The sequence below is a fragment of the Anguilla anguilla genome, chromosome 14, assembly GCF_013347855.1.
Source record: "Anguilla anguilla isolate fAngAng1 chromosome 14, fAngAng1.pri, whole genome shotgun sequence".
Classification (NCBI taxonomy): Eukaryota; Metazoa; Chordata; class Actinopteri; order Anguilliformes; family Anguillidae; genus Anguilla; species Anguilla anguilla.
In genome coordinates this window covers 28,995,595-29,011,173 of record NC_049214.1, presented here as the reverse complement: position 1 = coordinate 29,011,173, position 15,579 = coordinate 28,995,595, and the positions used below count along the sequence as shown (strand labels likewise).

At 46.8% G+C, this 15,579-nt stretch overlaps 2 protein-coding genes across 5 annotated transcripts in view; one reads left to right on the top strand and one right to left on the bottom strand.

The window, feature by feature from the left end:
- Positions 1-1,234: 1,234 nt before the first annotated feature.
- Positions 1,235-9,962, top strand: dync2i2 (dynein 2 intermediate chain 2). Its single transcript, XM_035391058.1, has 9 exons — positions 1,235-1,846; positions 3,229-3,489; positions 4,392-4,501; positions 4,687-4,844; positions 4,997-5,106; positions 6,261-6,425; positions 6,680-6,924; positions 7,713-7,870; positions 9,174-9,962. Exons 1-9 carry the CDS (start codon positions 1,769-1,771, stop codon positions 9,410-9,412), a joined length of 1,524 nt encoding a protein of 507 aa, XP_035246949.1. The 5' UTR covers positions 1,235-1,768; the 3' UTR covers positions 9,413-9,962.
- A 45-nt stretch (positions 9,963-10,007) lies between these two features.
- The window catches only part of LOC118212769 (spectrin alpha chain, non-erythrocytic 1-like), a 45,296-nt gene continuing 39,724 nt past the window's right edge, over positions 10,008-15,579 (bottom strand). For all 4 annotated transcript variants that reach the window (XM_035391033.1, XM_035391034.1, XM_035391035.1 and 1 more), the window contains 6 exons: positions 13,415-13,469; positions 12,707-12,903; positions 12,506-12,559; positions 11,793-11,939; positions 11,332-11,479; positions 10,008-10,447 (listed from right to left, as the gene is read on the bottom strand). In XM_035391033.1, coding sequence (XP_035246924.1) covers positions 10,322-10,447; positions 11,332-11,479; positions 11,793-11,939; positions 12,506-12,559; positions 12,707-12,903; positions 13,415-13,469 — 727 coding nt within the window. In that variant the 3' untranslated portion in view covers positions 10,008-10,321. The remainder of the gene's footprint in view (positions 10,448-11,331; positions 11,480-11,792; positions 11,940-12,505; positions 12,560-12,706; positions 12,904-13,414; positions 13,470-15,579) is intronic.

Genomic DNA, 15,579 nt, shown 5'->3' with positions numbered 1-15,579 from the left:
TTCAGTACGTTTTTGGTAGTTAGATCTGAACCCCAATGTTATCCTGTGGTTAGCAAAGAACAGTCAAATGTGTGCAATTTTTTAATATACTTTACTGTGTATCATGCTCTAATCCTGTGACAAACATTACTTTCCTTTTTGTAATGAATTATATACTTTTTTTTAATTGAGGGTTTTTTGTCAGTGCTATAGGCTGTAACTTTAAACCAGAGTTGGTCAATGTTGGTCCCGGTGAGCCACGATTAACGCTTGTAACGATGGTTGTGATTTATATTGCGCTGGGATTCTGAGGATGTATTCTTGAGAATAGGTACTTAATCTGAATTGCTTTACTAAATACCCAGTTTTATAAATGGACTGTTAGAAAATGTAACCTGCGAGTTGCTGTAAATAAGAGCGTATTCTCAAATGCAATGTAAATGACTAATTACAAGTTACCCACATGTATGTCGTTTTGGAACCAGCTAAAGAGGGAAAATCAACGTATGCTAATCTTGCTGAAACATGCCAGATTGTTGCCGACGCAGTCTGGTCATTGAAGTCTGGCGATTATCTACGGTTTTTAGAACTTACAAATGAAACTTGAGCCCCCAAAAATAAAAGCTATAAATATTAAGCAACAAGAGAACATTCTATTTGTGCCAGTAAAGGAATGAATTATGCTTAGTTCGAGGTTTCTATGGTAACAGGTGCTCCGCATGGGACCCCATCCAAGTTCTCATTCGTCTGCTGTCTGCCAACATAGAAGGTTGTGACACGACATTTTAAAACCTGCTTCATTCCCAACAATGAACTGTGATTCAAATGAATGGTATAAATAAAGTGTATTTACATAGTGTTTTACGTAGACTATTTGGAATTTATGTTACCATCTAAGTAGGCATTGTTTTGTTAAGTAGGCTATTGCAAAAACTAGTTTCTTGGGGGTTCGTAACGTACCAAGCAATAGAGCTACGAGCTTCATTTCGGTGCGTTTGATCTCCTGTCATTTTGTTGACTTCGTAGCAGTGACAGCCATTTTAGGTGCACTTCCATTTCGCATATTAAAGGATTTAATCTCATCACAAAAATTAAAATTCTGTTTGAAAATTGTCAAAACGCAAACATGATTACGCTGTACGGTTCGATACAATGTATTCTCTGTCTCGTGTTTATTCGCAACACACAACTGTGTTAAAAAAAAAACCCTGAATCCGACGCCGCCTAGAGGCAGGGGGTGCAATCTCAATTCGTAACACGCCTGCATCCGAGAGCGAGCTTGTCGTGCACATCTGTTTTGCAAGCTACGCATTCTGTTATACCGTTCGAAAAATAGCCATCCACGTATAAATCATCGACTATATATTAGAGAATAAACTATAAACTACGTTGCTGGTTATTTTCGACATAATATGTTGGTTTTACATTTAGACGAGCATAAAAATTAAGATTTGTTACAGCGTGCGCAGAACGAGAAGCGAAAAAAAACTGAACAAAGAGCTCGCGCTGTCTCCAGGGTAACGGAAGCTTCATCCGGAAGTAGTAGTAGTTACTGCAGAATACATGCACGGTGGTTCTTTCAGATTTAACAAGTGATCCAACATTAGTGTTGTATTTGTCGTTGAGTGTGACTCACCCTACTCAATAAACGAACTGAATAACGTTACTGTACTGAATTGGGAATATGAGATTTCATAGTGCGAAATAAATATTTAGCTTGCTAGCTATCAATAGTCATTGTTTTCGTGATTTGAAAACTGGCGTAGCCCACTAGAAAACGTTACTAGCTATGTTCACGGATGAGACCTTGGAGACAGTCGGCACCGAATCGTCGTGGAGGAAGTCAAATCAGTCTGAACACGATTCGGTAAGTTAATTTGGCTAACTAGTCATCGAGCAAGCCAAATAAGTTAAATTGGCTGCTCACCGCCGCTAATTGTATTAAGCGCGATATGCTTGCTAGTTAGATTGTAGTATAAGGTAACACAGTGATAAGCAACTTTCTTTCCGTTGCACTTGTCGCTAGCTATCTACTGGACGTACATGAAGTGGTTAGCTCGGAAGCTTAGTCACCAAGCCTCGCATTAGCTGATAATTGCAGTTGCCTGGCAGTTAGATATCAGGGAGCCCCTAGGTAGCTATCCGAAAAAAGCAAATGTGGTAACGTTAACTGCCACGAATCCACGGTGTCAGTATTTAACACAGTGGTTTCCTGGGCACGTCTTTTTTTTTTTTTTTTAAATTCACATAGATCTTTAATTTGATCAGTTAATTAATTTTGTTACCTCTTTTACTCTTTTTGGGTACCACTGCATTAATAGACTTATGATGCAAGCATTTCAGTCTTTAAAGTCTGAGCCATATCTGGCACATGCACACTTTACACTTTATGTTGTACAACTGTAATTTTTTAAAGTCTGTATGCACTGCATGCTGTGCTGAACATCAGTGGTCATTCCACTGAGGTGAGTTGTCACCCAGAGGCAACATTTGCAAACACTGCTACACTGATTTGTGTTTCTGACCCCGTTGTGACCTGATGATCATAGAATTCTTATCTATGGCTTATCCTGGGTGGGGGTCGATTTCTGACCGTTTCCTTGCGTGAATCCTGCAGTGTGGAACTGCTGGTTTCTGTGCAATGAAACGGTAAATACATGGGTGGAGAAATGTTCTCCTTACAGTTACAGCAGTATTCTAGTGTTGGCCTCTGATAGTTACCCGCCTGCTATGTCCAACAATATCCAGTGGACCAACTAGCTAACACTAACAGGAAAGCCAACCCGTGAACATATATTGGGCTCAAAATATTTACAGATTCTACTACATGTAGTTACCTGTGACACCCAGATTCCTTCTGTAAATATCCTGCTTTCATAACAGGTAAAAAGTAATGTGCATTGGACACGCATCATATACAGATGGCAAATGAATATTAATAAGTCACTGAAATGTTAATATACTCTGAAATTTAAAAAATGAGCAAAGATGTGGATTCAGTCATTTGTTCATTATTGATTAATATTTAAATGCTATTTTTATTGCAGAATTATTTACTTTTCTAACATAGTTAGGCTGGTTTGACGAGCGCCAAAATCATCACACAACTTTTTTCTTTTAAAGGAGGACTTGTATTTTCATTGTGAGTTATGAACACGTGTCTGTAAAAGTCTTTGACTGAGTGCAGGCATTGAGATTTTATTTAAAGTGTTTTTTTTTTTGTTTTTTTTTCCCCCGCTTTACCTTAAGAGAGGCTGTCAAACGGTACCCTTGGAGACGGCCGAGTCCGGAGTTCAGGCCGTGCGCAGCTCGGAATGCGGAACCCAGACCGACCCAGATGAGCCGCTCGCGGGCCAGTACCTCCCTGACTGCGGAGACCTCCCCGACCCGCCCGGACTGGTGGACTTTTTGCGGGGAATTGAGGACACTGTGGTGAAGGAGCTGGTTAAAAACGCCCGGAGTCACGCATTCGATGGTTTCCAAGTCAACTGGGAAGAGAGGCATGAAACGGTGGGGAAGGCGGTCTTCACTTTAAAACGTATTGTTTGAAATAATATAAGCATTTACTTTTTATTCATTTAGAAAATATTTATCAGCGTATACAGCTTACATTATTTTAAAAAGGAGATTGGAAAGTCCCCCACTTTTTTTTTGCTTTATTCAGACAAATAGAAAACAGATAGGGCTGTCAATTGAACCAAAAAGAATCTACATTTGAATATTTTACTTCCAAGAACCATTTGAATATACTTGAATATTTATTGCAGAATATACATTAAAATGTCAAAATTGCATCATTCATGCATAGGCATGAATTTCTTTTGGGTACTCCCTATGATGCATGTTACGTCCACAAGGGGGAGCAAGACGGTAAGCACAAAGGCAAAAGAAGGTATTCTAGATCATACAACTGTTTTTTTACAAGTATGTAATAAGTAATTCTGGTAAATTTAAACAATCAACCTGTTAACAGCATTGAACTAAGTGGACACCTTGCATTGAGAGCAGCACTACCCAACAAAGATGCACCAAGCAACATTTCAGTCTTTCCAGAAGTAGCAAACGAACAGATGAGTGAGCCAGATAAACAAATCTCCTGAACAAATGGAGCCAAAAGATGCAGCTCATCAAAAGGAAAAAAGTTCCCACTTTATGCACTGTCTGCTCCCCCCGCTGTCTGGCCCCAGCCAATGTACGGTTCCTTCACCGTTGTCATGTATCGACCCCTTATTGGATACTGCACTGCACATCACATGACTGTGCGCTCTGAAGCTTAGTTTAGCGCCTGTGTACTCATAGCCACTGTCTGTCTTTGTGTGTGTGTGTGTGTTTCTGTCTTTATGTGTGTGTGTGTGTGTGTGTGTGTGTGTGTGTGTGTGTTTCTGTCTTTATGTGTGTGTGTGTGTGTGCAGGTGTCGCGTGAACATCGGCTTCACCACCGCGATGTGCAGGACCGAGGCCTGCAGGCCACCAGCCTGTCCTGGAGCTGCACTGGCTCTGTCATCGCTTGTGGCTTTGGCCGGTGAGCATCCAAACCCCCCCCCCCCCGTCACCTTCTGTCTCCTACGCCAGCCACCCATCCCCCTCCATAAAATATTGAGGGCAGATCCTGGGTAGGAGGAGCCCTGGGGTAGGAGGAGCTACCTTGGGCTGTCAGTTACTGACTGGTGTAGCCCAATCAGCGGTATCATTTCTGTGCCCCTGCAGGGTGGATGATGGGGACTGGAGCATGGAGAGGGCATTCGTGTGCACCTGGAACCTGGAGCGCCGAGGCATGGACCCGGGACGTCCCGACACGATCATAGACACCGCCTCCGCTGTAATGTGCCTGGCCTTCCACCCGTCCCACCCCTCCCTCATCGCAGGTACGAAACATTTGTTCCCTGTCCTGTTCCCTAAACCCCTCTCCTTCTGTCCTTACAAACCCTAAACCCCTCCCCTTTGTCCTTATAAACCATAAACCCGCCTCCCATTGTCCTTAATGTGCCATTATGTGCTCTTATGTCTCTGTTTCCAGGGGGCCTGTACAGCGGGGAGGTGGTGGTTTGGGACACCAGTCGGTCTCCGGACGTCGTGCTGGCCCAGACAGGCATGTCTGAGGACACCCACAGGGACCCTGTCTATCAGGTGCAGCTGCTGTCACGCCTGTGTGTTTGTACGTGTGTGTGTGCATTTGCATGCCTGCGGGTATGTGTGTATGTTCATATTCACGTATGTGTGTGAATGTATGGTTATATTTTTGAGTGTGTGCTTAAATCTGTACTTACGTGCTTGTGTACATTACATTTATGTTATGTGTATGTTTGTATTTTTTTGTGTTTGCTCCCTTTTATGCCTCTGCGACGGCACAGCTGTGGCCAGAGGCATTATGTTTTCGGGTTGTCCGTCTGTCCGTCCGTCCAGATTCTCAGGAACGCCTTGAGGGAATTTCTTCAAATTTGGCAAAAACGTCCACTTGGACTCAAGGATGAACTGATTAGATCTTGGTGGTCAAAGGTCAAGGTCACTGTGACCACACAAAACACGTTTTTGGCCATAACTTAAGAATTCATATGCTAATTATGACAAAGTTTCACATAAATGTCTAATAGGATAAAATGATGAAGTGATGACGTTTTATATCCAAAATGGCTACTGGTTGGCGGAGGCATACAACTGCGTGGCGGTATTTCTAGTTATTTGTATACAGTATGTGTGTTTCTGTTTGCCTGGCCATGCGTGGGTTTATTTGGGAGTGTGTATTTGCGTGTAATTATGTGTGTGTGTGTGTCTGTTTGTCTGGCTATGTGTGTATATATGTTTACATTTGTGTGTATATTTATGTGTTTATATTTGTGTGTGTGTGTTTTTGTTTGGCTATGAGTGTATATATTTTTATGTTTATGTACAGTGTGTGTGTATTTATATTTTTATTTGTTCATATTTCCATGTCTGTGTATGTGTGTGTGTTTATAGTTCTGTGTGTGTAGGTATGTGCGTGTGTTTGTATTTGTGTGTATTTATATTTCTGTGTGTGTATTTTAATATTTCTGTGTGTGTATATAGACATGTGTGTGTGTGTGTGTACATTTGTGTGTGTATATTTCTGTGTGTATATTTGCATGTGTTTATGTTTGTGTGTGTTTATATTTTTGTGTGTGTGTATTTGTGTGTGTGTGTATATTTGTGTGCTGTGTGTGTATTTTAATATTTTTGTGTGTGTATATAGGCGTGTGTGTGTATTTGTGTGTGTGTGTATGTTTGTGTGCTGTGTGTGTTAATATTTGCGTGTGTCTCTGCAGGTGCACTGGGTGCCTGCAGGCCGTAGAGGGGAGTGGGCGGTGCTCAGCGCTGGCACAGGGGGCAGGGTCCTGCTGTGGAATGTGGGCGAGGATGGCAGGCTGGCGCTGAGCACCGGGTACGCTCTGCTCCACCAGCAGGTGCCCCACAGCGGCACGCTTGGCAAGGTGAGGTACGCCCCGCCCACTGCTGGTGAGAGGCAGCGTTTCTATTTGTGTGTGCGTGCGTGTGTCCATGCATGTGTGCATGCGTGTGTATGTGTGTGGGTGCATGTGTGCACGCGTCTGTATGTGTACATGTGTACGTTTGTGTACGCGTGTGTGTGCGTATGTATGTGTGTGTGTGTGTGTATGTGTGTGTGCTCACGAGCCGGGAGTGCACGTGGGTTTGCTTTAGCGGTGGTGTCTGTCGCCCCCTGCAGGTGCGGGGCAGTAGCTGCGTGGGCGTGACGTCCCTGGCGCTCTCTCCCTGGGACCCGGACGTGTTTCTGGTGGGGTCTGAGGGAGGCCTGCTGCTCAAGTGCTCCTTCTCCACCCGCACAACGGCTGCCACAGCGACATGCGTGACCTCAGCGGGGGAGGGTGTGGCCCTGCGTGCCCCTGCCCGCTTCTCCTTCTCTCCCCGCTGCGGCCCGGTCCACACAGTGCACTGCTCCCCCTTCCACAGGTAACACACCTGTACTGCTCTCCTTCTACAGGTAACACACCTGTACTGCTCCCTCTTCCACAGGTAACACACCTGTACCTGTATTACCTCCCCTTCCACAGGTAGCACACCTGTACTGCTCCCCCTTACACAGGTAACACACCTGTACTGCTCCCCCTTCCACAGGTAACACACCTGTACCTGTATTACCTCCCCCTTCCACAGGTAACACACCTGTACCTGTATTACCTCCCCTTCCACAGGTAACACACCTGTACTGCTCCCCCTTTCACAGGTAACACACCTGTACCTGTATTACCCCCCCTTCCACAGGTAACACACCTGTACCTGTATTACCTCCTCTTCCACAGGTAACACACCTGTACTGCTCCCCCTTCCACAGGTAACACACCTGTACCTGTATTACCTCCCCTTCCACAGGTAACACACCTGTACCTGTATTACCTCCCCTTCCACAGGTAACACACCTGTACTGCTCCCCCTTCCACAGGTAACACACCTGTACCTGTATTACCCCCCCTTCCACAGGTAACACACCTGTACCTGTATTACCTCCTCTTCCACAGGTAACACACCTGTACCTGTATTACCCCCCCTTCCACAGGTAACACACCTCCCTTGACTGTAAGGTGAGATATTGAAAGATACAGTTCCAGGAGACAGTTTGGTTCAGTTTCAACTCAGTCATTGCAATAAACGAGTGGAAATACCAACTGAAACAGTGATGGAAATGAGAAAATGTTATGGGAGATTTGTTTAGAGAGCCGAGCGGCGTTGTGTGTCTGCAGGAACCTGTTTGTGAGCGCGGGGACGGACGGTCAGGCCCACCTGCACAGCTTGCTGCAGGCCGAGCCGCTGCTCTCTCTGCGCGTGTGCGACTCGTACGTCTTCGCCGTGCGCTGGTCCCCAACGCGCCCCCTGCTGTTCGCCGCCGCCACTGGGCTAGGTACCCGCCGCTCACCCGCCCCGCAATCTCCCTTCCTGTTCCTGTCCTCACCCTCCTGTGCCCGTCTCACCTTACCGCTCCCCTCTACAGTCATATCATCAAACTCCGGCTTTTCCTTCACTTGTGATTTCATCTTCAAAGTAGTGCAATTTGGGCCCAAAAGCCGCAGACCTGGCAACCCTGACTGACTGTCTGAACTCTTTGATCGTGCACCACGAGTCAAGTACCAGCAAAGATGTCCTAATGCTAAGATGCAGATACAGCTCCTCTCCTTTCTATCTGGTCCCAGTGTGCTTTACATACACAGAACTGTAGGGTCAACATACAGCGATCTCCTATTGAGTTAATATTTTGTCTTTATTTTATCAAAAATCCATTATAAGTAAATATTAGAAATGTCAAATTTGAAAAAGAAAGTTCATTTTTATACCTTAAAGAGACCAAAACTAAACTCTCCCTCAGGGCACAATTCCACTGCTCCTCCTAGCAACATGCCAGGGGCCCACAGGTTCATATTTGCCACTGGTGGGATACTAGCCTCAATGTGAGCTGTTAGACATTTAAAATGGGAGAGAATTGAAGGAAAAAGCAGCAGATTTTATAAAGAGAGAGAGAGAGAGAGAGGCGAGATAGGTGGGTCCATTTTGCCTATTTTATTTCCACACTGTTACAATACATTAAACCCCCTGTTGTGCTAAACCTGGACAGAGACCAGCGCGTAGGAAGAAAAGGGGTGCATCCTAGGAAATGGAACAATCTCAGTGACGCGATCGTACTGCCTGATACTCCAGGTTCTTAATGTGAATATGAGTTCACCTTCCCATCCCCTTCACTCCCCCCCGTATTTAGCTGAAAATGGTTCGGTCCGCGTGCCTGAAGGAGGGCTGGTGTCTGAGACACACAGGCTCACACCAGCAGCTGCTCCCATTTTCCCACACGCATCATTCTGAGACCCACACTCGCATAGTCAGATGTAAAATGGCGGATGAGGTGCACTGATTACTGGCTCAGTAGCTTCCACATTATCATCTAGTCTGTTTTTTTTTACTGCTGATACCAGGCTGGCTGGCAGCGCATGGGCTCCCCCTCTATAGATGTTGTCCTCCAGTTCTTCCCACTAGGCAGTTTTTTTTTTTCTCGCCGCTGTTTGAGTGTTGTTTTCTTCCCACTGTGGGGTTAACTCACCTGCTCTTTTTTGAGGGGTTCAGACTCCTGGTCTTTCTCAATTTTCCTGTTTTCCTGTAACATGTCTTTGTGAGAGTTGAAAAAGCTCTATGCAGATAAAATTTTTTGCTTCTCTCAGGTACAGTGCAGATTTTCCACCTGGACCAGAGGTCCCTGCGCCCCGTCGCCTCCATCGATCAAGCCACTGGGGGGCACCCCACGTACTGCCTGGAGTTTAACCCCCAGCAGCCCGGCCTCCTGGCTGCCGGGAACGCCGACGGCACCGTCAACATCTGGCGCCTGAGCGCGGAGCTCACCGAGCAGGGACCCCGAGAGACTGCGCAGCTGGAGCAGCTGGCCAATGAGCTGGCAGAGTGACCGGGCGGATCTGCGCAGCTGGCCAATGAGCTAGCTTAGTGACCGGGCAGATCTGCGCAGCTGGCCAATGAGCTGGCAGAGTGACTGGGCAGATCTGCGCAGCTGGCCAATGAGCTGGCAGAGTGACTGGGCGGGTCTGTTGGCTGACCAATGAGCTGGCAGATCTGCTCACTAAATTGAGTGACTCAGGTAGCTGCCTCCTCCCTCTCAATCTTAAGCTAAACCCAAGAGGAGTTCATACACCTGAAAACATGGAGAGGTTACCGTGGTTTCAGGGTGTAACCGTGGTTTCAGTATACACAGCTACATTAATGGTCTGTACATCATATTTCAGCTGCTACTGAGTGAATATGATGCCTAAAGACACTAAAAAACAGATTGCGCCCAGAAACCCGCTAAGATAAATTTAAAAGCAGGGAAATATCCGATGCTCAGACAATGTTTCCAACTGCGTGTTAAAATAACAGAAAATTATTTTTATTTAAACCACCATTATTTATATGCTTAAACGTGACTTTTTTTGCACTGAAATAAATGGAACGAGAACAGAGTTCAGTTGTTTCCAAGAAATAAGTTCACCCAGGACTCAGTCAGCTTGAGTCGGAAGCTTTTTAATTACACACACACACACACACACACACACAGAAGGTCGTCCCCACTGGCGTGGTCGTTTTGAGCTGGCTGTAAAATCGAGCGAAAGCGTTTTTTTTACGGCTACAACGAGCGCGGCAGCGAAAGCAGAAGAGCTGACAGGGTTTACCACAGGATAAGTGCGCGCACACAGAGCGGGGGCTATCGAGCTGCCGGAGCGGGAGGTCGCCATGCTAAACTAGCTGCAGAGGGCGCCAGAGGGGCGGGGCCGGGGCGTCCCGACTGGCCGCTGGGCTGGCTGGGGGCCGGTGGGCGGGGTCAGTTGACGAACAGCGAGCGGGTGAACTCGACGAAGTCGAAGGAGGAGGGCATCTCGCGACCCTTGCTGTCCAGGTAGGGCTTCATGTGTGAGATGCAGTAGTCGGCCTGCTCCTTAGTCAGGTTCTGCAGGTAGAAAGCAGGAGGTTAAAATAACACTTTATTTACCATGTATGTTTTTCAAGGGTATTGGACTGTCTCTTCCTATCAGAGGGGAGGCTGCCTGCAATGTCTGCAGTCAGTGTTTGGGAGTGTGTATGGGGACAGGTGTGTGTACCTGGTAGAGCTCCTCCTTGGTGACATAGGGCCTGTGTGAGTGTATACTGGGGACAGGTGTACAGGTGTGTGTACCTGATACAGCTCCTCCTTGGTGACATAGGGCTTGTGTGAGTGTATACTGGGGACAGGTGTGTGTACCTGGTAGAGCTCCTCCTTGGTGACATAGGGCTTGTGTGAGTGTATACTGGGGACAGGTGTACAGGTGTGTGTACCTGATACAGCTCCTCCTTGGTGACATAGGGCTTGTGTGAGTGTATACTGGGGACAGGTGTACAGGTGAGCATTACCTGGTACAGCTCCTCCTTGGTGACATAGGGCTTGTGTGAGTGTATACTGGGGACAGGTGTACAGGTGTGTGTACCTGATACAGCTCCTCCTTGGTGACATAGGGCCTGTGTGAGTGTATACTGGGGACAGGTGTACAGGTGTGTGTACCTGGTACAGCTCCTCCTTGGTGACATAGGGCTTGTGTGAGTGTATACTGGGGACAGGTGCACAGGTGTGTGTACCTGGTAGAGCTCCTCCTTGGTGACATAGGGCCTGTGTGAGTGTATACTGGGGACAGGTATACAGGTGTGTGTACCTGGTAGAGCTCCTCCTTGGTGACATAGGGCTTGTGTGAGTGTATACTGGGGACAGGTATACAGGTGTGTGTACCTGGTAGAGCTCCTCCTTGGTGACATAGGGCTTGTGTGAGTGTATACTGGGGACAGGTATACAGGTGTGTGTACCTGATACAGCTCCTCCTTGGTGACATAGGGCTTGTTCTCGGCGCTCAGGGCTCGGAAGGCGCTCTCGATCTCCTCGCTGGACTTGACGTTCTCGGTCTCCCGGCTGATCATGAAGGCCATGTACTCCTGGAGGGACACCTGGCCATCCCTGGAGCAGGAGAGAGAGAGACGGATCGTGCATTACATCAGTGCTTCACGACCTTGGTCTTTAATCTGATCAAGGAGGAGGTAGAGCTAACTCTGAGTTCATGGATGCCAGAAAAAGATGGCAGGACTTTTACTTTCTGACCATCTTCCACGTCTGGTGACAGAACATCTTAATGTGACACCTTTAATATTTTTTTAAGCTCTGAAAGTTAGTGCGACTTGAAGCTATTGGTAGAGCGTTGTGAACAGCTGAAACTGCAGCTGAACCATCCTAACATTTTGAAACCGGCGAACTCCCTCTGATGAGCCCTCACCTGTTGGGGTCCACGGTGTCCAGGATGGACTCGAACTCCATGTCAGACTCGCCCTCTTCCACCATGGGCAGGTCGTACCCCAGGGAGCGCAGGCAGGACTTGAACTCCTCGTGGTTCAGACGGCCAGACTTCTCCTTGTCAAAGTGCCTGTGGAGAAAACAAAAACACACTCATGTTTCCGGAAGATTCTGGCAGTCCGTAATAACGAATTAGCGTTTGTGCATCCACATTCAACTGAAAGCCTAAAAATCAGTTGCCATTGAAGTCCCTCTTGGATACTGAGAACCGTCAACGCCCCAGTGAAAAGGGAACCTCTGGAGCCAGAGAGGCTGAACTCCCATAGTGCACCACTCCATTGTGTTTGGAAGGAAAAGCCTCAGCCTTTTAAAATGTGGGCAACACAGAAATATGAGAAATTTTGAAACTCTCTTCAATTCTCTGCAATTTGGGTTCATGGTGTTTTCCAGTTAAGGCTCCCTTTGAGGGTGCTTGAGATGGCAAAATTTTGGAACCCGTCATGCTGTATAATGTGAGAGAAGTAAGATATGCAGGTCGTTCTGGATTATGACATCATTATAAAGTGCAAGAGGTGCTTCTCACCTGTACGGAGTCACTGAATACAGATGAAGTCACATGCGCACCATTACACGCCTACGCTCAACCCAAAGGCTTGGGGACTCAAACGGGCGTGGCAGGGACACAGAGACACTCACTTGAACATCATGCTGAACTCTTTGAGGGCCTCCTCTGTGACACCAGTGGTGTTCCTGTGGAAGAGACAGAGGGTTTATACACAAAATCAAACCAGACCAAATTAGAGTAAAAACCACAGCAACAGCTGTGTGGTTATAGAGTGTGCCTGTGGCAGTCACACACAAAAATACCCACACACACACACACACGGCCTCTCTAACCTGGCCTGGATCTGCTGCTCCAGGTTGTGCTGCATTCTCATGCCCAGCTGGTCCAGCTGGTCCCACTGCTGCGCCAGCCCCACGGTGCTGTGCTCTGTGTACTTATTATCCAGGATCAGGGCCTCCTCCATGGCTGCGCCCAGGTCCTCGATCTTCTTCAGCTGGCTGCGCATGGCCCGTATCTCCTGGTGCTTGCGCTGCACGTACACGCAAACACGCGCGTGCACATAGATACACACATGCGCGCATACACGCATTCACACACACAAACACACACACACAGATACATACGTACAGAAACAAACACATACACGCACACATTCACACACAGAAGCACACACATGCACACACAGTGGATGGAAAAATGCTTGACACACTTCAGATGACATCATCATCCTGTGCCCAGCATATTACTGTCACTGTTGTTAACATTAAGAATAATAATCATTGTTATGATAAGAATTATACATAATTAGCTATTAATTTTAATGCAGGTAAAGGAAAACTGAAATTTGGGTTTTTGGATCATTCTGTGCTTTCTGATGTTCAGTACGGCACCAAGAATATGGTTGCCAAGGAAACAAACAGGCAAGTAAATCACCAGTCCCATCGTCACGGCATCTCTCCATTTCATTCCCCTGTTCCTTTCCTTTCTAATCCACACTGCTGATCCCTCTATCATTCCCTCCATCTCACAGTTTCTCTCACCTTTGTGGCTTCCAGCTGTGACTCCAGCGTTCCGGACTCCTCCACCATGCAGGATCTACACACACACACACACACAAATGTGAGGAGGATTAGTGTGAGGCTCCTACACTGCCAACTCAGAAACCACACCCATTCCACTCTTACATCTGGTTGGTCAGAGGAGTGGGTCCGGTAAGGTTTTTTTTTGTCCATAGATATAGAGTTACTAGATCAGTCAATATTCATTCCCTATCATGGCCAGTGGACAAGGCACACGTTACAATGGTGGCATAATTCAGCTCAACTAAATCAGCTGAGCTTTTATACTTTAACTCCAGCCCACTACACCTGCCTGGCCAACCCTCTATGTATTCTATATCTATGGGCATGTCTTAGGAACCACTTCCTGAGTGAGATTTATTCCTAGTAAAGGCACCTGGGGCTGTTCCCAAGGACACATTGGTAAGCCTTCTAAAAACAGCCAAGCCCTTCTTGAGCACTACATAATGCCTTCATAAGGCCTGCATAAACATTCGTGAATATTTACACCATAGCCACAGGGTGTGCTGTGTCTGCATCCATGACAACAGTATCATGAATCACGCCATCCATAAATCAGGATATTATGGTAATGTCACTTCCAATACAACAGCCCCAGGTGCCCTTTAAAGTCTTGAGTGAAGTTGTTAGGTTCTTAGAGGCCAGGTGAGAATTAAGCAAGGGGGGGGGGGGGATTCACTGTATGGCTGGGAATCATTACAGGAAATAGGGGAAAAACAAAAGCCCTCAAACCTGCAAACACAAAAAGTCACCACTGTGTTGGAAGCGAGGAGCATGCATCCCAGAGTCCCACACCAGCTGACCCCAGATCAGCTTTAAAGCCTCAACAGACTGCTCTGGCAGCTAAGGCTTAGTGCTGACCCCAGATCAGCCTTAAAGCCTCAACAGACTGCTCTGGCAGCTAAGGCCTAGGGCTGACCCCAGATCAGCCTTAAAGCCTCAACTGACTGCTCTGGCAGCTAAGGCCTAGGGCTGACCCCAGATCAGCCTTAAAGCCTCAACAGACTGCTCTGGCAGCTAAGACTTAGTGCTGACCCCAGATCAGCCTTAAAGCCTCAACTGACTGCTCTGGTAGCTAAGGCCTAGGGCTGACCCCAGATCAGCCTTAAAGCCTCAACAGACTGCTCTGGCAGCTAAGGCCTAGGGCTGACCCCAGATCAGCCTGAAAGCCTCAACAGACTGCTCTGGCAGCTAAGGCCTAGGGCTGACCCCAGATCAGCCTGAAAGCCTCAACAGACTGCTCTGGCAGCTAAGGCCTAGGGCTGACCCCAGATCAGCCTTAAAGTCTTATGAACTCATGTCCAGAAATAATTTCAAACTGGTCTGGAGGATGTAGCAAGTCAGGAGGTTTTAGTCAGTCATCTAGTTAATTTAGTACAAACAAGTATTCCTTTTGATTATAAAATGCGATACAATCCCCAAATACAACCAATACATACAAACACGCACCTGCGGCACACGCACACACACACACAGTAGGCTTTTACCCATAAACAGCACCTAAAGACTCACTTGCCAGGTTCTGGGGTGTGTGAAAGGTTTTTTTTTGGTCCCCCATGTCAGTGGCAACTCAGTGCATGCTCACAGGAAGCCAGCCCATCACCATAGTAACCCATACCATGCCAAGTTAAGGTGTCGACACCCAGAGGAGGAAACTGCATCGTGTGTTCTAACACCTGAACTGTTTGAGTGAATTAACTACAAAAATCAGTTTACAGCAGCTTATAAATAGCCTCTCAGAGCTGCAGGGCTGATCTGGGATCAGGTTTCCACAACCCAACCTCATCCAACATGAGCCAAAGGGTGAAATGATCCTGATCCTACCCTGAGATGCTTTATAAAAACTGACCCAACCCTTTAGAGTTCAATCCCTTTAATCCCTTTTATGGATTTAAAACCACAAATGAAATCCCTCTTAGTCTCATATTGCTCAGCACTAAAGAGGATCTACAAAATATTAAACAGCTGATTTGTAGTGTTTCGCAGCATCTTGTTTGGTACCATAATCTAGTTCCACAAATATCTAGAAATGGACATTCAGGCTAATAGACGTGGAGCTAAAGGGGTATAGCAGGGGAAGCTTTCCCGGGCACTAACGGGTCCAGGAGGGCCCTGGAAGTGGTGTG